The sequence below is a fragment of the Pseudochaenichthys georgianus genome, chromosome 15, assembly GCF_902827115.2.
Source record: "Pseudochaenichthys georgianus chromosome 15, fPseGeo1.2, whole genome shotgun sequence".
Classification (NCBI taxonomy): domain Eukaryota; kingdom Metazoa; phylum Chordata; class Actinopteri; order Perciformes; family Channichthyidae; genus Pseudochaenichthys; species Pseudochaenichthys georgianus.
Window position 1 is genome coordinate 10417545 of NC_047517.1, and position 24047 is coordinate 10441591.

General features: G+C 41.0%; 1 protein-coding gene across 1 annotated transcript; it reads right to left on the reverse strand.

The window, feature by feature from the left end:
• Window positions 1–13123: 13123 nt before the first annotated feature.
• On the reverse strand, window positions 13124–16148 carry LOC139435169 (protein FAM200B-like). Its single transcript, XM_071205594.1, has 8 exons — window positions 15570–16148; window positions 15056–15308; window positions 14603–14934; window positions 14399–14483; window positions 14192–14326; window positions 13931–14088; window positions 13697–13787; window positions 13124–13137 (listed from the first exon to the last, which is right to left on the reverse strand). The coding sequence occupies exons 1-8, from the start codon at window positions 16146–16148 to the stop codon at window positions 13124–13126; spliced, it is 1647 nt and encodes a 548-aa protein (XP_071061695.1).
• Window positions 16149–24047: the final 7899 nt, after the last annotated feature.

A 24047-nucleotide genomic window follows, 5' to 3' on the forward strand; every position in this document is an offset into this window, starting at 1 on the left:
CAGAGACACAGCTGTTTTTTCTGTCGGACAACATCCTGTTTGTGAACATAACCGTGCCATTATTTTTAATTAAAGTACCAATTTGAAACAATTTCAGAGACTCCATTTAGTCTCCTTTTAAGCTTCTCACCCGGGACACGAGAATAACCGACACCGATAACATTTGGTTGGACCCCGACGTGATTTCGTTGGACCGGGGGAGACTACACAGCCGGCTGTTGACCGGAGCCGCTGGCAACCCGTTCGACACACAAAGAGCTCAAACAAATAGGTAAGAAGAGCCTGTTACATCAAATTCTTCATAGTTTATGCAGTACAACATAGGTTTGTGTTTGACGGAGGCCAGCGGATCCTGAAAATAGCTGTGCATTTAATGATAAAACAACCAAAATTGATAAATATAAGCATCCTAAACCTCGTGGCGCTGCTCTGTCGCAAGCAGGGTGAGTTCAAACTTTCTTTTGTTCTTCTATTTAACCCTGCATGTTACTAATTTGTGTGTTAGTATTTTAACTATAAATGTGTGTGGTCATTGTACTTTGGATAGGTGTCTTGTTGCGTTTTCATGTAGGTGTCTCTTGTTACGTTAGTAGTTAGTTAGCCTATGACGTAAGGATATATATGTCCATTTAACGATTATTGTTAAGATCTATGAGACATAGCGAGTTGGTTACGGGCCAAGTAATTGAAAACCTGTACGGCATAGCGAGTCAATTTAGGGTTGAGTAACTAAAGACAGTGCTAGTCGAAAACAGTTGAGAACCAACTGTTTTAAAAAAAGTCCTTTTTTGAGGAAAAGGCTTGATTTAAGGTGTAAGCCTTTATCAGTGGTCATAACTGTTCTATTTTCAACCAAGATATTGCGGGTGGAATACAGTATTTGGGGTTACAACAGCATTACGTTAAATAGACGACGGTCATTTAATAGTCGCTGATTGGTTCCCATACTACATCCACCTAGCGTGTCTAAATGGCAGCAGTTGACTGTAGTGGACTATAAAGTCAAATATTACGCAGATAAGTTTATGGCTTAAGCGTAAAGGGTTCCTAACTTTAAGTGATGATATCAATAAGATAAAGCCCATTTGTTCATAGTAAACTAGATACAAATGTTATTTTAAACTGCAGTGTTGTTTTGTGTTGAATTTTCTTGACAAGATTGCCCCGCCATTATTTAAACCACCGGGTGAGAGACACGAGGTGTGTTATCAAATCCCTTTGTTCTTCGGGTTAAAGGTTGGAAAATCAGTTGCCATCTTGTTTTGCCCTCATGCTGAAAATAAGCCACACGGCAGTCGCCATTTCGTGAAATGCTAATTGAAAGTACTCTGTTTGTTTTTACACACACAGTCACACTCACATGAGACGAGGCACTCCATATTGAGAAGGACAAATCATATCTCTTGGATAAACTAGACAGATTATCTTACCGTGGGAATTTTTATTTGCTTGTTTGCAAGGGCATATTGGCGGTTGATTTGAGATATTCTTGTTTGCAAATGTGTTTTGGCGGCTGATTTGAGATATTCTTGTTTGCAAATGTGTTTTGGCGGTTATGTGCTGTGCTGTTTAACCATATTCTAATTTTCTTCCCATTTTTTTTAAGGAAAATAAGCTATTTGTTAAAAAGAGGTCAGTTTTGCAACAGCGATCCCTAGTGGATTGAGCTGGAAATTACAACAGCGCACTCTGCTGGTAATACAGAATTATTCTTGATTTTAAGTGTTATGAATGAACACATGCGCAAATCGCCAGGATAGAATTACAGTGGTTTCTAATTATACGAAATTTTACATAATAGACTTTCAAACTACACTGTAGAATATTCAAATACAAATTGATTGACTGTACACAAGATTTAGATTTTCATATCTCAAACTCAAAACGATACACTGTACAATTTTTGTTTAAAAATTCCAGATTTAAAAATGTGCATAGATTTAATCTTTTAATTTACTTTATTAATATTAAAAAAAAAAAAATAATAATAATAATAATCTTTAAAAAAAACAAAAAAAAAACACTACAACCCAGATTTAAAGTTAAGTTCGGATGGCATAGGGTATTATCAAGAACGAAGGTGCTAGTCAGGGAATTAGAGTTTAAATCTTTGATAACTTCATAATATTCATTCCAATAGTTAGAGAGCATGTCACCGAAAGAAACTAAGTTGAGAACAAAAGCAGAGCCAGGCTCAACTGCAGATATCAAGGAAAGGGTAAAAATCAGATCAGATGCTACAACAGTTCCAAAACTTAGACAGAAGACATGGAACCAGACTGAGAAACTGTGGGAACAGTGGCAAATAAGAGGACTGTTTCCAGCAGATGATCAGCCTGGACCAACGAAAGCCCATAGGAAAGCTGTAATAGACCATGAGAATGGAGAATATCTGCGAGAGCAACAAGCATGGACCAAAGCCGGACAACCCTCTTGGTATGGATCTGCACAGAATGCTATGACCAAAGCGGAGATAAGAAAAACACAAGTTACAGTTCTGATGCTCCATTTAAAGTATACTGTTAGTGAGACGGCAAACATGCACGTCATTCAAAGAACAAATCCGCTAGAGAAGGAACACACAACGGAAAAAATTGAAGAAGTTACACCAATCCAAACTCCAAAGCTCTATCCAGACCTGACTCAGAAACCTGCTCCTTACATGACAGAACCAGAACTCTTCTCTCAAACCTCGATACAAGCCCCAACTTTTAATATTGCAGGAGGAATATTGAATTTGGACGAAGTCCCCACAGAGAGAAGTGTCAAAGAATTGGACTTTGAAGTAAGAATGCTAAACAGTAAATCTGACCAGCTGCGGGAGAGTTTCGAACACGGCATGCAAGAATTGAAGGACATGGCTAGAGATCACAATGTTCAGCAAAACATACTACGAACACCCATGTCATTCCAGCCCAACAAGAAACCTCCCATTGCTGAGGCATTACAAACCACAGGTTCAGACACGCCGATTTTCTCTCTACTACCATCAACAGCAGAAAACCAGGCACAGGAAAAGTTCAGAGAGCAACAGGAACACAAACAAGCTACAGAAAAAAAACAAAAGGAGGAGGCGTATAATGACATGATGACAAAAAGGACAGAAGATGATTATCAGATGCAAAGACGACAAAAAGAGGAAAGATACCAGGAGATGATGGAAGCAAGACAAAACGAACATAGACAGGACAAAGAAAGGGAAGAAAGAAAACGACAAACGACAAATAATTGGGGACAACCACAAAGACCACGCCGAACAAACTACTCTCCTGACAATACCGAAGGACAGGGAGATGAAGAAGACAACGGAACACAGTCTGACACCAGTGGACACTTCCCATACCATGAACAATCAAATCAGCAACGCAATTTGGCATCTCCTCCTGAAAATAGAAGTAGTGATGAAAACGAGCAACATTCCCCTGGGACATGTCCCAAAACCAGAAGAACCAAGACAACTCGAAGAACCAAGACTGGTGCATACACCACCATGCCATTGATAGCGGTTGGAAGAGGACTTGGATACCAACCACGGACTCACAGGGACATGGAATCATTAGTGGCAAAACTACCTCCACTCACCCAAGGAGGTCAGAAGTGGGTGAATGACCTGGAGAAATACACGGTCCAAGACCACCTGTGCTTGGGAGACATGAGGGCACTGCTTGGAAGGATAGAAGGAAGACTAGAGGCAAGAGCAGTAGATTCCGAGGCCAAATGCACCAACTCTCCAGATGATATGTCCTTCAACAAAATCAGGACGAGCTATTGGGCTGCCATTCGTCACATTTACCCAACAACACGCAGTTTACATGCCCTTAGCAGCTTGAGAAAAGAACCTGGGGAAGACATGCATGCTTTCCTCAAGAGATGTGAAGGAGTGTGGGAGGACTGCACTGGAGAACGACATGACGCCTCACCGGCTGTCATAATGCTGTGGAAGAACGCAGTCATAAAAGCCCTTCCCAAATTAGTGCAGGCACGCCTGGGAGATGTGGTGGGATTGGAAGCTAAACTCCCAGAGGAATGGAGACTAAATCTCATTCACCACGACACCAAATACCAGGAAACACAGGTGGAAGACGATGATGGCCTGATTATCCAATTTCCAGGCCAGATACCACTTTACCAGACGTACGACGGACAACAGAGAATCATGATGATGGCAGCAAATCCAGAAAACGACGAAGAAAATGACACGACCACGGTGTACTGGAGCCGCCTGATCACCACTGAAATCGATACTCCACAAGTCCAAAGAACTTACATGGCCTGGAAGCCATGGATAAATACATTGGGACCCTATGGGCCCCCGCAAGATCCCCTACATTGTACGTACAATTATCTAAGGCGACCAGATGAAGAATATCAAGACACTTGGATGGAAGATAAAGAGGGGAAGACGGAAGATTTGACTGTAGCAGATATCTACGTCGGACCACAGGGTGTAGCAGCGGCGGTAAAACTCACAACAGAACAAAAACAATGGTACAATTTATCTGAAGAAGCTGTTCCTCATGTCACACTCGCCATGAGCATAGGAGCTGAGTCCAGATCATTGGGTCCAATGATAAAAACTGCATTGAACACAGAATGGTTGGCAACAGAATCACCTTTTCTGTGGCGATCAACAGACCAGACGATGTGGAGGATTGGAAACAATAGCCAGGAACAAGGGCTATTGGAGAAGCAAGAATTGGACAGAGATCATGGACGAGAACACACAAACCATCCAGACACAGAAGAAATGCTGATGCAGGTGCCTACACATCTTTGGACCACTGGAGACTATGATGTTGGATTAGTGAATCATGAAGTCTCAGTGGAGCTGGTGGAAAATTACAAACCATGTTGGCGCCCGCAATACAAATTGAAGCAAGAACAAATAGATGGGATAGGAAACACCATTCAAGGATTGTTGCAAGCTGGAGTAATCAGACACACCGGCTCAAATTGGAATACTCCCATCTTGCCAGTACCGAAAGCTGGAAACAAGGGATGGAGAATGGTCCATGATCTAAGAGAAGTCAATAATGTCACTAAAACTGCCAACATTCCAGTTCCCGATCCACATCTAGCATTACAAAATCTTAATCCAGGTCACAAATATTTCACAGTGATAGATCTAGCCAATGCATTCTTTTGCTTACCATTAGATCCAAAGGTCCAGGATATATTTGCTTTCACCTACCAAAGACAGCGATACACTTACAATCGGATGCCACAGGGTTACAAAGATAGTCCAGGATTATTTAACCGTGCTCTGAAACAAGACCTCAGTGCATTGCGACTACCGGAGGGAGTGACTCTGATACAGTATGTTGATGATTTACTTCTAGCCGGGCCAGATGCAGCGACATGTCTGGCTGTGACACAACAATTGCTAATCCTACTGGCCAATGTGGGCTACAAAGTGAAGAAAGAAAAAACACAGATCGCAAGGAGAACAGTTACATTCCTGGGAAGGATGATTTCCTCGAACAGTCTAACTATGACACCAGCACAACGGTCTTCCATCCTCTCCCAACCAAAGCCCAAAACAGTGCAACAAATGCTTGCGTTCCTGGGCCTGACAGGTTACAGCAGGACGTACATACCAGACTATGTGGAGTTGACACAACCACTGAGACACATAATTGCAGAAGCAGGAAACAGAAATCTTAAGGCCACTCTCGAGTGGACAACGTTGGCCGAAGAAGCTTTCACGAAGACGAAGCAAGCCCTGAGTCAAGCGGCACACCTTTCCACTCCTGATTATGACAATGATTTTTGCCTTGATGTTTCTGAATCAGGTGGAATAGTCAATGGGGTCCTGTTTCAGAAAAAAGGGGGAGTGAGACAGGTACTGATGTACCATAGCTCAAAGTTAGACAATATAGAACTAGGGCAGACAGGATGTGCAAGACACCTAGCTGCACTAGCAAAAGTCATTGAAAAAACTGCACATGTGGTAATGTGCCACCCATTGAAAGTCAACACAGCCCATGGAGTAGTGGCATTTATAAATTCACAGGCATTCACATTTTCCCCAATCAGGAAAATCAAGATTCAGACCAGTCTGTTGAAACCACATATAACATACCAAAGTGGTTTAACAAACATGTCTACAGGACTGAGCACTGAAGAGCTCACACCCCATGACTGTCAGTTCGTCTCTCAAAAGGATCTCAAGATAAGATCTGATTTGGAAACGGATCCTCTGGACCAACCAGACTTCACTCTCTACAGTGACAGCTGTTGTTACAAGGGAGATGACGGGAATGTGGCCTCCTATGCAGTAGTCCGGCAGAAGGGAGAAAATATAGAGACATTAGAAGCAGAAATCATCTCCCAACCTGCTTCGGCCCAACTGGCAGAAGTAGTGGCACTCACCAAAGCCTTGGAGCATGCAGAGGGACAAAGAGTAAACATCTATACAGATTCAGCGTATGCCTATGGAGCAGTGCATATAGACGGACCACAGTGGATCAGAAGAGGGTTCCTAACATCTGCTAAGACACCAGTAAAGCATGCCGAAGCGCTAAAACTCCTGCTAACATCTTTACTGTTGCCAGCACAAGTGGCAGTAATGAAATGCAAAGGACATCAAATATTGAACAATGCAATATCCAGAGGGAACGATGCAGCAGACAAGGCAGCAAAGAAAGCAGGAGGGTACAGCAAGCAAATGATATGTACAAAGGCCAATACTCAAGAGGAGTTAACCACCGAACACATCAAAGACATGCAGAAATATGCTGGAGTGTATGAACAGAATCAATGGAGTCAGAAGGGAGCAAAGGAAGTAGATGGCCTGTGGAGAGCCCATGACGGCCGTTTAGTCGCACCTGCAAAGTTATGCTACCTGCTAATAGAACAATCACATGGTCCCACTCATGTAGGCAAAGCAAGAACAACAAAAGACATTGAACAACAATGGTGGCATCCTTACATGAAGGACATGGTTGAAAACTTCGTAAACGACTGTGACACGTGCAATGCTTTCAATGTAAAAAAGCCATACAAGTGCCCAATGGGGAGATATCCAGTCCCAGAAGCCCCATTCAAAGACATTTGTATTGATTATACAGACATGGGAGCAGATAATGTGGTCAGAGGGTTTAGATATATGTTAGTAATGATTGATCGTTATACGAGATGGATTGAAGCCATCCCCTGTAAGAAAGAAGATGCAAAGACAGTCATTAAATGGCTCAAAACAGAACTCGTACCCCGTTATGGAGTGCCAAGGATGATAAGATCAGACAATGGCTCACATTTTACAAGCAAACACTTGGAGGAAGTGGAGTTATATTTTGGTATAATTCATAAGTTTGGGTCGATATACCACCCACAATCTCAGGGCATAGTAGAAAGAGCAAATCGAACATTAAAAGGGAAAATTGCAAAAGTCATTTTTGGCACAAACATGAAATGGGTAGACGCTTTGCCTCTGGCACTCATGTCAATGAGATCTTCTGAGAGTGCTAAAACACATCTTTCACCCCATGAGTTGTTAACTGGTCGACCCATGCCTGGGCCTCCTAGAGAAGGAGGGACAGGCCCAGTTTTAGACATCAGACAAATAGAAGTGGATGAATATGTCAGGGCTCTGAGTAATATTATCCAAGTCTTGTCTACACAGGTTCAGAGAACTGCAGAGACACCAGACGAGACACCAGAAGAGACTCCTGTACGACCGGGTGAGGTTGAAAGTTCACAAAAGAAAGTGGGCTGAACCCAGGTGGACGGGTCCGTGGGAGGTTGTTGAAAGAACCTCACACGCTCTCCGGATAAAAGGTAAAAAAGGAGCAAATTGGCACCACCTGACACATTGTCGCCCTACACCGGCACCTTCCAGAAAGTTTTCGGAAGTTAGGACTGATTTGACAGAGCTGGAACAAAACGAAGAATAAAAATCAAATCAAGAGACATTAAGATAGAAACAGCTCAAAAGACAAATTGTCTTTAGGTTTTGTAGATTGAATACTAAAACAGAATACCCATTCTGGTTTTAAATCTGAAACCGATTTATATTCTATCAGTCCAATCTTTTTGTTTTATTATTTTTATATTCTATCAGTCCAATATTTTTGTTCTATTATTTTTGTTCTATTATTTTTACATACTTTATTTTTGCACTCATTTCTTTTAAACTCTGAAACTGATATAACCATGGGTAACATTGATGAAGTGCCATTGAAGAAGTCAGAACAATTAAGGGGCCCCCTAGGGATAAGAATTGTAATAACATTGTTAGCTGTGTTCATCACAATTGGCATTTTCCTGGTTGGGTGGGGGGTACAGCATCGCGAAGAACCCGAATCCATTCGGACACTCGTAGAAAATGCCAATATCACTAACGAAACGTCAGTTGTGTTTAAAAAACTTCCATTTATCCCCAGAGCCAAAAGATCAGCGGAGAAACAGAAGGAGGGGTTAGAAATACTCATCCCCAGAGGTGAAGCGGTTACGGTCAGTCTTGATGTGTGTGATGTGGTTGTATGTGGAGAACTGCAAGACGAAACGGGCCATGACGTTTATGGGTGCATTCATGCTTGGGGACGGCCAGATGATAACTCATGGTGTCCCGGTTCAGAGAAGGTATATTGGAGTGCAAGGGCAGAAGGTAATAACAATCCCCCTGGTTTGGCGTTTAGGTCTCAGCTATCTTTTTCCAAAGGTCGCCATAGTGGAGATATGAGCAAACACAATCCAATAATAATTGCTTTTAAAAGCGCACTCACTCCCCATTTCAAGAAAAAGGGAGACGTCACTGCATTCCATTTACTGATGGGGATAGAAGTTCCGGGAAAAGACCCAATGGGATCAATTTTAGTGAAGATAATTGACCCACCAGCTGATGTAATCCCTGATCTCGCCCCAAAATATACTGAATCACTCTTTCAACCAGAACCAGAAATATCCCCTGCTAAATCTGTAAACAATCCACTGGTCACCTATCTGAGTACTACCTCTATACAGAAAGTCATAGCAGTAGAAACAGGATACGAGGACACAAATTCCTGGTTAGACTGGGTCGTTTATTCTGTTAAGCAGAGCAAGATGGCGGACTGTCTGGCCTGTGCGGCTGCCCGACCAAGTTTGGGAACAGTGCCATTTCCATTTAACGCCCACAATAACCCAAGAGGACAGCTCTGTATGTACAAACTCTATGGACAAAAATTCCCAGCAGATTGTGTCGACATTGCACAAAAGTATCCAGTGGTAAAAATGAATGACATTCCACCTGACTTCACGTCTTACGAGGGACTGTATGACTGCATCACAAGGGACCACCTAAAAGGTACAGAAGTAGGAACTCTTAAGTGGTGCAATTCCACAACGACTTTAATGAATCAGGATTTTCTCCCAGGTATAGCTATGCCCATTAGACAGTATCCCAGAACAGATGTGTGGTGGTATTGTGGCACTAAAACCCTGTTTTCAGTTTTGCCACAGGATTGGACAGGGACCTGTGCTCTGGTACAGCTAGTGATGCCGTTTTATACAGTACCAATGACGGCCGAGCAACTGATAAACATGGCAGTCCAGCCCAAAGCAACCAGAGCCAAAAGGTCAGTTTTTCCAGGGAGTTTTGATTCCACTGTGTACATAGACAGCATAGGGGTGCCCAGGGGAGTTCCAGATGAGTTTAAAGCTAGAAACCAGATCTTAGCAGGGTTGGAATCCATTTTCCTTTGGCCTACGATAAATAAGAATGTGGACTGGATTAACTATATCTACTACAATCAGCAGAGGTTCATAAATCACTCCAGGGACGCGATAAAGGGACTAAGTGGACAAGACCAGCCAGATGTCTTTGCAGAACAGAGTGGCCCTAGATATGTTGTTGGCAGAAAAAGGGGGTGTATGCAAAGTGTTCGGAACATTATGTTGTACTTTCATCCCAAACAACACCTCACCTGATGGATCAGTAACCAAGGCTCTGAAGGGACTCACGACACTGAGCATAGAGTTGGCAGACAACAGTGGGATAGAGAAGAACCCCCTGGGGGGTTTTTTAGATGGTTGGCTGGGGAAGTACAGGGATTTCCTACTGAGTGGACTGATGTCTGTGTCAGCTGTGATCGTGATATTGGCACTGTGTTGTTGTTGTTTCTCAACCTGCATCCGCGCTTTTGCAAACCGACTGATTAATGGGGCCCTCAACCAGGAATATGCTAGGGGTCAATATCACATGGGGGAACAGTTTCCAATGCTAGCAGAACAGGATGAACCACCCCTGTATACAGATGTTGATGTAAATGATGAGTTAGTTTGAATGATGTTAAAAAATATGGATGTTCAGAGATGAGATTGTTCAATGAAATGTCCAGCCCATGTCATTCTTTAAATGACATCATGTGAAGAAGTGAGCAAAATAAAATGCTAAAATAGAGTGAATCCATTTCAATTTTACAATATACTATTCCAAGATAGTGTACTTTTATTTCTTATTATTACAATATACTATTCCAAGATAGTGTACTTTTATTTTTTATTATTACCCCATACTATTCCAAGATAGTGTGTTGTTTATTTTTTATTATTACCACTATACTATTCCAAGATAGTGTATTTTTCATTATTATACCATACTATTCGGAGATGGTGTATTTTAATTTTATTATTACATTAAACGGGTACAAGATATTTTATTTTATTCTTTATTAGCCATACTGTTCTAAAATGATGGATCACATGTTGTATGGATCATTGATATTCTAAAATGGGTCGTTTCTTTTCACTTTGTAAAAACAAGTGCCTTAACACTGAGCGTGGGATGAGAACGGTTTCTGTGAAAGGAGGGAGGAAGAAATGTTCTGATCCCAAGCTATTGCTGCTATTTTAAAGAATGCTGCTATTTTGAAGAACCATATTGAATGTTAACATTAGAAGTTAAGCACAAGGGAAAACTTTTATGGTTGAACAGTCAAAGTATTTTTGTATTTTTCTAAGGGTGATATTAAAACCATTTCATTTTATTGTATGTTTTTATATGAGTTATGTACTATGCAGAGTTCAGATGAAGAACTCATTTATTTCAGTATTATACACACCTTTTAGGTGTGTAAGGAGGGACTGTTAGAAATTAAAATCAATGTTTTGAGAGCATAGTGCACCTTAAACACACAGTCAGTTTAATTGCTGTTTTATACTGAAAGAACTTGTTAAGCTTTTATTCTGAAAATCCTTCATCTCCGGTTAGCAGGAGGCTAATATACCATTTACTATAGAGGTGAATTTAGCAGCGATATGATATGATGTTGCACAGCGAAACCTACTGATTTCAACACTACAACTATAGACGTCGAGATATTATTATTGTTGGATAAGGTACAGTTTATTTGATTACGTTATTGTTTACAGATGTGGTTAGCATGTGACAACATTCAGACCAACCGGAAACCAAACTGCTGTGAAGTATTTCCTGTATTTTTAGGAGTATTGATTACAGCGTTTAGAATGTGTTTAAATGAAAAGTCATGAAAGAGTTAAGAAAGAGAAAATGCGTGTTTAGATATATATTGAATGTACAATGTTTTTATACTCTGATATGCGTAGCAACGGATATTGAAATGTGGCGAGTCGGCCTGCAGGGAGGAGCCAGCAGAATATATATATAAAACAGCACGACCTGAGGGGACGGTCTCTCTTCTTCACTGCCAGAGCCAGAGACACAGCTGTTTTTTCTGTCGGACAACATCCTGTTTGTGAACATAACCGTGCCATTATTTTTAATTAAAGTACCAATTTGAAACAATTTCAGAGACTCCATTTAGTCTCCTTTTAAGCTTCTCACCCGGGACACGAGAATAACCGACACCGATAACACCTGAAAAAAAAGCCGCATTTGAGCAAGTCCCGCTGTCCAGGCGAACCGTGACTAGAAGGATCGAGGAAATTGCGGGGAATCTGGAGCTTCAGCTGCAACATGAAGTGGCAAGTTTCGCCTTTTTCTCCTTGGCTTTGGACGAGAGCTGTGATGTCCGCGACACAGCCCAGTTACTCGTATTCGTCCGCGGGATAACACCGGACTTCAAGATTACGGAGGAGCTGGCAGCAATGCGGTCGATGAAAGGGACGACGACAGGGAGCGATCTGTTCACGGAGGTAAACGAGTGCATGGACACGCTGGGACTGAAATGGGACAGACTGGCAGGTGTCACAACGGACGGTTGTCCAAATCTTACCGGAAAAAATTTCGGACTTTTGAAACGTATGCAGGATAAAGTGACTGAAATCGACGCGGATCAGAAACTGGTATGTTTGCATTGTATTATACACCAACATGTGTTGTGCAAGTCTGTGCTAAAAATTGACCATGTTATTGATGTTGTTACTAAAATAGTGAACTTCATCAGAGCACGGGCATTGAACCACAGACAGTTTGTCGCACTTTTGGAGGAGCATGAGACTGAGCATCGTGACATCGGCTACCACACAGCTATCAGATGGCTCAGCCTGGGCAAAGTGCTGAAAAGAGTTAAGGACCTGAAAGCAGAGATTCAAGAGTTTTGTGAGAAGAAAGGCAAAGACTTCCCAGAGCTCTCAGATGAGGACTGGATGGCAGATTTTGCATTTGCTGTTGATGTGACTGCACTGATGAATGAACTGAACACCAAACTTCAGGGCAAGGGCCTTTTTGTTCATGAAATGCACAGCCTGGTGAAGGCTTTCATGACGAAGATGCAGTTTCTTTCAAGCCAACTGGAGAGCAACACTCTCACTCACATGCAATCTCTGAAAGAAGTCACACCATCAGCTGATCACCTCCGCAGGTACTCATCCATGTTGGGAGCATTGCATGGAGAGTTTTCAAGGCGATTTAAAGAGCTCAGAAAAATCGAGGATGAAATGCAGCTGGTTTCCTCTCCCTTTACCTGCAGTGTGGATAATGCACCCAGTGATGTTCAGCTGGAACTCATCGACCTGCAGTCTGATGCAGTACTGGCAGAGCACTTTAAGTCAGCATCTCTGCTGGATTTCTACTCTTCTCTCAAGGAGGAGAACTTTCCAAACATGAGGAGACATGCTCAGAAGATGTTGGTTCTCTTTGGCTCTTTGGTCAGCTGTGCTTCGCATCTCCACCTCAGACATTCAACCTGACTTCGATGCACTCGTTAAAGCTCAGCAGAGACTAGATTTCTCTCACTGAACAAGAAAAGAGAACTTAAAAACACCAAATGAGGTGATTAGACTACAAATGTTGGCATTTAAAGGCACCAACTAGCAGTGAACTGGGACACTTTCTTTGGAAGCCTTTTTTCTCAAAATCACAGTTTAGTGATGTTTAGTGACAGTTCAATATGATATATCTTGCTTAATATTTGGAGTACAAAGACAATATTGTGATGTCTTTAGAATGCTAAGAACCTCTTTCCAACAGTAAATGAAACTCAAAATGTGTTTGAGTGAATGTGACTGAAAATGTTTACTAATATGAGTCACAAATGGTGAACAACGTTCATTTTGTTTACCATTGTTTTGGGAAATTCGATTTAATAAATGACATTTTTTTGTAAAGCAACCTCACTTTTTTATTGCTTAACTATAACATATACTCTTACCAGCTTGTCAAAACAATGCTATTTACTGCTTTTTATAAAGAAATACAATTAATATTATGCAGAATTGAGTTCAGCCTTTTGGCCCGGCCCTCCACAATATTTTCAGTTTCTCATGTGGCCCCATGGAAAAAATAATTGCCCACCCCTGTTATAGAGGATGTCATGCAATTCCTGGTGCTGCAGTGCTGCGGGCTTCAGAAACTTTGAAAGCAACTTGCGGATGAAACTCCGTATCTACAAATTTGTATTTCAGAAAAGATTTTCAAAATTAAATGTAACCTAGAAGTAGAGTGCTAATGAAAAAAGGAACAAACATAGTACATTATTACTAGCATACTGTATTACTAGCATGCTGTATCCCAACCTTCCCAATTTACCTCATCATGTAGAAGGAAGATGAAGGACTTCTCTCTCTGGAGGAGGAGGTTGAAGGTGGAGAAGACTGGCAACGTTGCTTGATAGAACAGCAGGTACACCTCTGTCATTGGGTTAGAGAATGCTTCCAACAGCCTCCTGAACCTTGGTTGTTTCTCATCTGTGAATACAAAAAACACAGGTTGTGCATACTACATACATTTACTTTTCAGTCTGTTATAATAATCGTTCGTTCATTTGGATCATTGAAATATAATGCCTACCTGATGACTTGAAGTAGCTGGCCAGTGGCTCATACTGCTGCAGGATACGAGTCAAACACCTCTCCAGGCTCAACCATCGAATGGAAACGTGCATAAGTATTTCTAAATACTCGCTTCCATGGAGCTCACAGAATTCTATGACAAGAATGGAACATCTTAATTTCAATTTAATTTAACTCTTCTGCATTTCATTTGGACTGCACATACCTGTCAGGTAACCTTTACGATTGGTGCTTCCTTTAAACCAGTATCCCACATCCACAGTCAGATCCTCTGGATCAAATCCACACACCTGCAATACATGATGATTTATAATCACATGACACCACAGCATAACAAACAACCTGTTAGACTTGACATTAGGCCTAACGGATATGGTTGGTCATAGAAATCACACATGATTCAACTCACCTCCAAAAAGCCCAGGCCAGCCTGTTTGGCAGTGTTGTGGATGACGTGACAGGGGCACCCATGGATGTAGATGCTGCCATGTTCTTTAAGAATTCTGGATGCGATGGAATTTCTTGCTCCTGTATTGACAGGTGCATTATCAACAGACAGACTCACACAGTTTCTCCATGGTATGGCGTTTTTTTGCAAGGCCTCGTCCATCTTCTGGTATATCACTTCAGCTGTGCCGCAGCTTGGCCCGCTGGTGGGGCACATATCCAGAAACCTGTGGACAACTTTACTGGTGGAACTGTCATATACCCGCACAGTGAGCGGGTTCATCTTCTCTCTTCCTGCAACGATATGGTACATATATGTCAGATTAAGGTACACATCAGACTGAAATTGTGTGTGTGTTCTATGGTTAATAATATATCTAAAATGGGTGCTGGAAAGTGTGGAAAGTGTAATGACCTGTATCATTTGATCCATCTGTGATTAATGTGAAAGGATTGGTCCTCATCTTCATGACCAGTTCCTTTCTAAAATGTGGGGCCACTGCTTCATTTATTATGCACGATGTTTTTGTGCGGGCGCACTTGTAGTTCTGTGCAGTAGGGGAATCTTTGAAGCATTCTTTTAGCAATGGGCTGAAGTGATCTGCTACTGCAAACGGCACATTGTGTTCGACCATTGACACTGCCACCTTTACCTCAGCTCTCCTTGTCTGCAACAGAAAGGGGGTCATCAAAGAGCAAATCATGTAAAAACATTCCATAAAACATTAAATGTTTTTGGATTGAATAAATGCATTTATTGCCGACTCAAGGTCCCTAGAAATACACAATTACATACAATAAACATAAATAAAAAGTCCAAATTAACATGTTAGACAAGGTATTTGTGACAGTTTGTTTCATTTACTATTATTTATGCTGATATAACCTACAAGTGCAATTCAGCCACTGCCACTGTTCATAATATATACCTTGGCCTCTTGTGCTGTCATGCCACCAACAGAGACTGGGGCATAATAAGGTGCAATCGTGGTTGTTGACTGTATTGCCTGTTCTTTGGCACGATGCCCTTTGCTTTTCATATGCCTGATGACATCTGCCTTTCCTTGATGGGCACAGCTGTTCTCATGTCTGCATATAGAGCACCAATAGTAGGAGGTGGTGGTGCCTATAGTGATGAATGGCCATTCTGCTGTCCACTCCCTTTTAAAAGTGCACCTGTAGGTGGCTGCTCCACTCTTAACACTCTGCTTTTTCCCTGTTTCTACTCTCATCTCCACCGTTTCCTCTGCTGGCTCTTCTGTCTCATCCTCTGTGTCCTCTGGAGCCTTAATCTCTTCTACATCATCATCATCTTCTGTCTCCTCTGCAGTCTCATTCTCTGTGCCCTCTGGACACTCATTTTCCTCCGCTCTGTCATTCACTGAGAGATCCAAAGCCTCCTCCACTGTTTCCTCTGACCTGGCAAGTTTGGCAGGGGGTGGTTGACCCTCCACTGCCCAGAATGACAGCAGATCTCTTTGCTGCTTCTTCTTCTTCTTATCAGACATCTTTCAGACTTTCAAACTAACAGACAAACATCAGACAGAAATCGAAGTACAGTTAAGGAATGAATGATCCAGTCTTAAAAGATAGCTACATGTTACTGTTTGATTGATTGAATATTTTATTATACAGAAATGCAAACAACACAGGTACAGTACTGTAAATTCCCTTAGCTCATAGCAAGCATCCATTAGCTCACACACGCGTTATGATTTAACTAGCTCACACACGCGTGATGATTTAACTAACACGGCTATAACTCACGGTTGTTTGTTGTTAAACCCACCGCAGCAACCTGCCACACTGCTCACCAGCAGCTTGTGTAACGCTCACGTAGTCAGACTCACCGTTGACTTCATAACAATAAAAATAATGCGTTTGTAAAATTAAAATGAAGTGATTACCTACCGTTTGACCTCCCGCTTCAGATGAAAATGGGTTCTTCATAGGATAGAGACCAGACGCAATGACGCGCCCTAAGCTGCCTCTGATTGGTTTGTATACGGTGCCTTTCTCGGTCAGCCAATCGGGGGCAGAATAGGGCGGGCTCACCCTATCCCTGACTCGAACTACGGCAAACCTCAAGCAACAAGTTATGGAAATATATCATTAAATAAAAGAATAATTATAAAGTAGTGAGAGGGGGGAAAAAGCGTGTGAAATGGCAAGTGTGGCGTGAGGCGTGTGAAGAGGTTAAATTGCGTGACTCTCACTCTCAAAGGGTGAGACTTGGCAGCTCTGGTTGTGATGCTAACATTGGCTAATTAAGACAATAGAGAATAGGCCTACAGCAAGGGCTGATGGGACTTTTTTTCGGATTTATGATACAAAGTGGTACATTATGTGCAATATAATGGACATTGACTCTTACCAAGACCAACTCTTTCTTTATGGTGTATATTCGGACTTCCCCGTAGATTCAGTACACAGAAACACATAAACTACACACTGACTAACCTGCCAACCCAGTCTCACGGCATTTCCTGTTATAGTCACGACATTTAATCTATTGATTCGTCTTCACCAACACAATTTCCCCCTTTTTTTTTTTCGTGTCACACAGAACAATTTTAAAAGCAATATATTTCTATTGGTAGTATGTTTCGTGCCTGCAACACGTCTTTTTGTCCGGTCGGGTCTGGAAGACCGGAAGCTGTGGGGTTGATAAAAACATCTCCCTACTCAATATCAATTCACGATTATTGTTTTTAGACTTAGGCCTACTGTGTGAAGAGAAATTGAAGATGTTGTTTAATTGCTGATATATTTATGATCCATGTCAAGTATTCAGTTTCGGCAGCATTTCTTCCAGTTTGTCCAAAGGTCTTCTCATCAGGGCTCTATAAATAAAGAACTACGGCAGATCTGTAATATGTAATGCAGCCGAACCGTGTATTACGATGCCGTTATGTGATCACTTTCAAAGAGAAAAGCAAGAACACTCGGAATTAAGTATTATTTTCTTTCTTTTTTAAAATGTTTTTCGGATTTCATATCGCATTAACACCATATCCCAACGTGCATTGCGGCTAAAACATCCAATCAGCGAGCTTAAACCATAGCTGAGGATCTTGGGTAATCAGTTCAGTGGCTGTGTATCGCAATGATGCTCGAAATGTCCCTTATAGGCCTACGTCTGTTTCCGGTTCCTGAAGGACGCCAAAAAAGCCAGAGATTATGGAATTAAACAAATAAATAAAAACAAGGATAATTGTGTGTTATTGTTGAGTAAATAACAGTGTGTTATTTAGAAAAGAATAACAAATTAGAAGGAAATTATATATTTTGAGGCTCTGAGCCCCATTTCTTTTCCTCACAGACGACAAAAAAAGTCCGACATTATACGATTTAAAATAAAAACAATAATCGTGGCTTGATATTGAGTAAGAACATGTTTTTATGAATCCCACAGCTTCCGGTCTTTCAAGACCCGAACGGACAAAAATACGTGCTGCAGGCACGAAACATACTACCAATAGAAATAGATTGCTTTTAAAATCGTTCTGTGTGACACGAAAAAAATGGGAAAATAGTGTTGGTGAACACGAATCAATAGATTAAATGTCGTGACTATAACACGAAATGCCGTGAGACTGGGTTGAACCTGCAGTATCTTGTCTGTAGTTCCCAGCAGTTGGTCTGTTGTCCAGCACTTTTTATTTAAATCACATGATACTCCTGTCATTCTGAGTGCCTAACCTGAGCAGCTGCCACCACTAGGGACACACACTTGTGCAGACTCGCCTTATTAGCTGCTCCAGATTGGCCATCCTGGGGCCCAGATGCCTGTGACCTCCCTGCGCCCCCTAAATGCAGAGTTATTGTGATTAAAGCATGATTGGCAGCGTTGGTTATTAATTCTAATCTTGGGCACATATGCGGGGTGGTGGGCAGAGGGCAGGCAGCGGTGTGTGCCAGGCGGACGCCACACAGAGGCTAATTCACTCTGACACGCTATCAGAGTGCGGTCACACACGCCACATTCCCCCGACACGCAGACACTGCCTATAGGCTACACACACTTTTCCTCTAATGCACAGGAGAGGGGAGGTGACGAGAGAAGGTTATCCTTTAACAAGACACACACACGCACACACACACACTCACACTGATTTCAAAAGCACTCCAACACAAAAGTGGCTTTTCCTGAAAACCATTAAGGTATCTTCAAGTACATCATTTCAAAGTTGCAGTGTATGTTAAGCAAATCATTTTCATCTCAAGAACTGTATAAAGGTCTTACATTTACCACTACTTAGAGGCAGAAACGTGACGGCTTACTTTGAAAATATATATTCCTATGTCAAGGTAAAAACCTGGAAGCAAATGATGGATCCTCCGTTTGAAAGTCTCTTCTCACGTCAGGGTGTCGGATTAGCGACAGGAGTCCAACATTCAAGAAGTATTTGACTGAACTTCTATTATAGAGCTAGATAGAGCTAGATGAAAAGGAAGAGAGTTCTGTAAAGAGGCCTTATTATGCCTTTTAGATTGTTCTCTTTCATGTAGTGTGGTATATAGTTTTTGTGCATGTAAATGGTCTCCAAAGGATAATCCCTGCCTCAATTGGACTCCTTTGTTTACTTCTGGAACAATGTGAAATTGCTATGTCAAACTCCCGCTTGTATTGGCTAGTGCTCCAACACATTGAACCTGATAGGCTAAGGGTTGGGACATCTCTAGGCGGTTGACCAATCACAACAGAGCCGGCCAGCTAACCAATCAGAGCGGACTGGGCTCTGGTTTCAGACAGAGGGTGAAAAGAGGTGCTGCAGCACAGGCAGTATGAGAAAAATAAAGAGCTTTTGAACATTAAATAATGGAGACATGTCACAGTAGACGAGAGGGACAACATTATGAAACCTGAATATTTGCATAATATGGCCCCAATTGTGTAGGCCCAATTGCTATGCATCACTAACTGTACTTGCTTCTTACTTTTAGTGGTTTAACTGTTGTGTTCTTTTAATTGTATTCTTATCTCATTCATTTATTGTTATCATTAGTATTAATTTATATGTTTAATTAGTATTTTCTTAATTATTTATCTTGCCTATTTTAGATCTTGTTTTGGATACATGTTATTTTATTTATTTTTGCTAGACAAATAAGGCTTTATTATTATACATTTGATTATTAAAAGAAAAATGGTGCCTGAACCTTTTCAGCCATAAACCTTGAACAATTAAATTCAATGATTCTCTCTTCTAAACCATCAACGTGCATGTTAGACCCAATTCCAACTAAGCTGTTGAAGGAAGTTTTTCCATTAATTAGCACTTCTTTATTAAATATTATGAATATGTCTTTATTATCAGGCCATGTTCCACAATCATTCAAAGTAGCAGTGATAAAACCGCTTCTTAAAAAGCACAACCTCGATCCAGAGGTTTTAGCCAACTATAGACCTATTTCTCATCTTCCGTTCCTCTCAAAAATTCTTGAGAAAGCGGTCGCAAAACAGTTGTGTGATTACTTAAAAAACAATGATTTATTTGAAGATTTTCAGTCTGGCTTTAGAACACATCATAGTACAGAGACAGCTCTGGTTAAAGTCACAAATGACATTCTAATAGCCTCAGACAAGGGACTTGTCTCTATACTTGTTTTGCTCGATCTCAGTGCTGCATTTGATACTATCGACCATGATATCCTATTGCAAAGACTAGAGCACTTAGTTGGCATACAGGGAACTGCTTTAGGCTGGTTTAGGTCAGAGTTAGCCATGGAGTGCCACAGGGCTCAGTGCTCGGACCTATTTTGTTCACATTATATATGCTTCCGTTAGGCAATATTATAAGGAATCATTCTGTAAACTTTCATTGTTATGCGGATGATACTCAACTATATTTATCAATCAAGCCTGATGAAATTAATCATCTAAATAAAATTGAAGACTGCCTTAAGGACTTAAAAACGTGGATGACCTTAAACTTTTTGATGTTAAACACGACCAAAACTGAAGTTATTGTACTTGGCCCGAAGAATCTACGAAACAAATTATCTAAAGATATACTAACTATGGATGGCATTAATTTGGCCTCCAATGAGACTGTAAGGAATCTTGGTGTTATATTTGATCAGGATTTATCCTTTAACGCCCACATAAAATCAATTTCAAGGACCGCCTACTCCCATCTACGTAACATTGCAAAAATCAGGCATATCTTGCCTCAAAACAATGCAGAGAAACTAGTCCATGCATTTGTTACTTCTAGGCTGGATTATTGTAACTCTTTATTATCAGGGTGTACCAAGAAGACAGTCAAGTCGCTTCAGCTGATTCAAAATGCTGCAGCTCGTGTACTAACCAGAGTTAGGAAAAGGGACCACATTACTCCTGTTCTGGCTGCCTTACACTGGCTCCCTATAGAACACAGGATAGCATTTAAAATTCTTCTTCTCGCCTACAAAGCCCTTAATGGGCAGGCGCCATCTTACCTTAAAGAACTCATTATACCCTACTGTCCCACTAGGGCATTGCGTTACAAGAATGCAGGGTTGTTGGTTGTTCCTAGAGTCTCTAAAAGTACAATGGGAGCCAGAGCCTTTTCTTATCAAGCTCCACATTTGTAGAATCAGCTTCCAGTTTGTGTTCGGGCGGCAGACACCCTATCCGTTTTTAAGAGTGCGCTTAAGACCTTCCTTTTTGATAAAGCTTATAGTTAGGGCTGATTAGATTCAGCCCCTAGTTTTGCTGATATAGGCTTAGTTTGTCGGGGGACATCTTACTTCTTCCTTCTCTCTGTCTATACCTGTGTACTCTCATGTTCCGATTAACCCAGCTTCCCCAAATGTCTTTCTTTTTGGAGTCTATATACGCCGGGATCCGGAGTCATGGATGATCCTGCGGTCCTGTGTCCTGGATCGCGAGCCCTGGATCGCGAGTCGTGGCTGTGGTTCTGGATCATCGGTCCTGGATGGATATCCTCGTGGATTCATCTTCCTATTATACACACATACATTTCCAAACATATGGACTACCTATGTTGCAAATGTATTATCTTTTCAATTTACACACGGCATCTATTGCACGTCTGTCCTTCCTGGGAGACTGATATTCTGTACACACTGTGAAGACCACTGAGACAAATGTAACATTTGTGAAATCAATCAATCAATCAATCAATCAATCAATCAATCAATCAATCAATCAATCAATCAATCAATGTTTATTTATATAGCCCAATATCACAAATGTTACATTTGTCTCAGTGGTCTTCACAGTGTGTACAGAATATCAGTATGACGATACGACACCCTCTGTCCTTAGACCCTCACATCGTACAAGGAAAAACTTCCAAAGAAAACCCACAGTTTAAAGGGGAAAATGGGAGAAACCTCAGGGAGAGCAACAGAGGAGGGATCCCTCTCCCAGGTCGATAGTATCAAATGCAGCACTGAGATCGAGCAAAACAAGAATAGAGACAAGTCCCTTGTCTGAGGCTATTAGAATGTCATTTGTGACTTTAACCAGAGCTGTCTCTGTGCTATGATGTGTTCTAAAGCCAGACTGAACATCTTCAAATAAATCATTGTTTTTTAAGTAATCACACAACTCTTTTGCGACCACTTTCTCAACAATCTTTGAGAGGAACGGAAGATTAGAAATAGGTCTATAGTTGGCTAAAACCTCTGGATCGAGGTTGAGATTTTAAGAAGCAGTTTTATCACTGCTACTTTGAATGATGGTGGAACATAGCCTGATAATAAAGACATATTCATAATACTTAATAAAGAAGTGCTAATTAATGGAAAAACTTCCTTCAACAGCTTAGTTGGAATTGGGTCTAACATGCACGTTGATGGTTTAGAAGAGAGAATCATTGAATTTAATTGTTCAAGGTTTAGGGCTGAAAAGCATTCTAGTTTACTATCTAGTGTAATATTAGAACTTACGTTTCCGGGAGCTGTTGATAACACTATACTGGTCAAAGGCAAGAGGTCATTAATTTTGTTTCTAAGAGTAACAATTTTATCGTTAAAAAAGCACATAAAATCATTACTACTGAGTGCTAAGGGAATAGAAGGCTCAGTCGAGCTGTGGCTCTCTGTCAGCCTGGCTACAGTGCCGAAAAGAAATCTTGCATTATTCTTATTCTCATCTATTAATGAAGAGTAGTAGGCTGCTCTCGCTTTACGCAGTGCTTTCTTATATTCATTGAGAGTAATATGCCAAATTAAACGAGATTCTTCAAGTTTAGTGGAACGCCATATCCTTTCAAGTTGTCTAGACTTTTGCTTTATTTTGCGGGTTTCGGCATTATGCCATGGAGCTAATCTATGTTGTTTTATTTTCTTCTTTTTCAAAGGAGCAACAGAGTCTAATTTTATTCGCAGCGCATCTATAGCACTATCAACAACATGATCAATTTGGGGTGGTGTACATTTTGTATAAGTTTCCTCCCCTACATGCAGACATGCTATCGAGTTAAGTTATGATATCGGGCTATATAAATAAACATTGATTGATTGATTGATTGACTGAACAAGATTCATTTAAACTTTCTGGCCATGATGGATACAGTTTTACATGTATCTGAAATGCAGTGACAACTTTGCTGATCTGTATCAAGCTAAAAGTCTCTGTTGGGAAAATACTGAATGTATGTATGTCATGACTTCCAGTCTTGCAAGGAAAATAAATACATGTATCCTGTTTGGAAACTCAAGCCGGTGACAATTAACTTTTTTCTAACAGTCTCCTTGATGCCCACATAAGCAAGTAAAAAAGACTGAAATATTTTTGGATGAATGAAAGCAGTATGTACTCCCTTTTCTCTGAATCTCTCATACCTTTCTATGGATGACTAATTAGTGAGGCGTTAATAGGATGCACATGCTGATAAAGTATTGACTTCTTATCAGCACATGTGCCATATTTCTGAATAGATTTACAAATGTATTTAATTCAAAATTATTAAAAAAAAAGAAAGACCTCCTTTCTTCTCTATATTACATTAATATAATGACTTCCACTTTTTGAGGTCAAGTAGAGACTCTATAGGAGAGGTTTATAATTAATAGCATGAAGTGGTGGTTCATAAACATTACATTACATGTTACTTGTTAGACGCTTTTATCCAAAGCGACTTACATACTCAATACTGTGGACAATCACCACACTATCAACAACATGCTGACTGCAGTGGGGTTTGAACCTGTGCTCCCCTGATCCAGACACCAACGCACTATTCCACTGCGCCACAGCCTCCCGTGATAAACAGTATTGAGTCAAGGAATGAGGTTCAGATGCTTTTACAGGCTCTCTCATACTACACGTCAACGTTTAATGACAGCAGCCCTTCTGTGCATTATTAAAACTCACACACACACATACACACACACACACACACACACACACACACACACACACACACACACACACACACACACACACACAC

What these genes read in the sequence shown, in the direction of transcription:
- LOC139435169 (XM_071205594.1), bottom strand. Translation starts at nt 16,148, where the DNA reads ATGTCTGATAAGAAGAAGAAGAAGCAGCAAAGAGATCTGCTGTCATTC. An exon ending in TGACAGCACAAGAGGCCAAG is followed by an intron (nt 15,309 to 15,569) that starts GTATATATTATG and finishes TTTCTGTTGCAG; the next exon opens with ACAAGGAGAGCTGAGGTAAA. An exon ending in TCGTAAAGGTTACCTGACAG is followed by an intron (nt 14,327 to 14,398) that starts GTATGTGCAGTC and finishes TTCTTGTCATAG; the next exon opens with AATTCTGTGAGCTCCATGGA.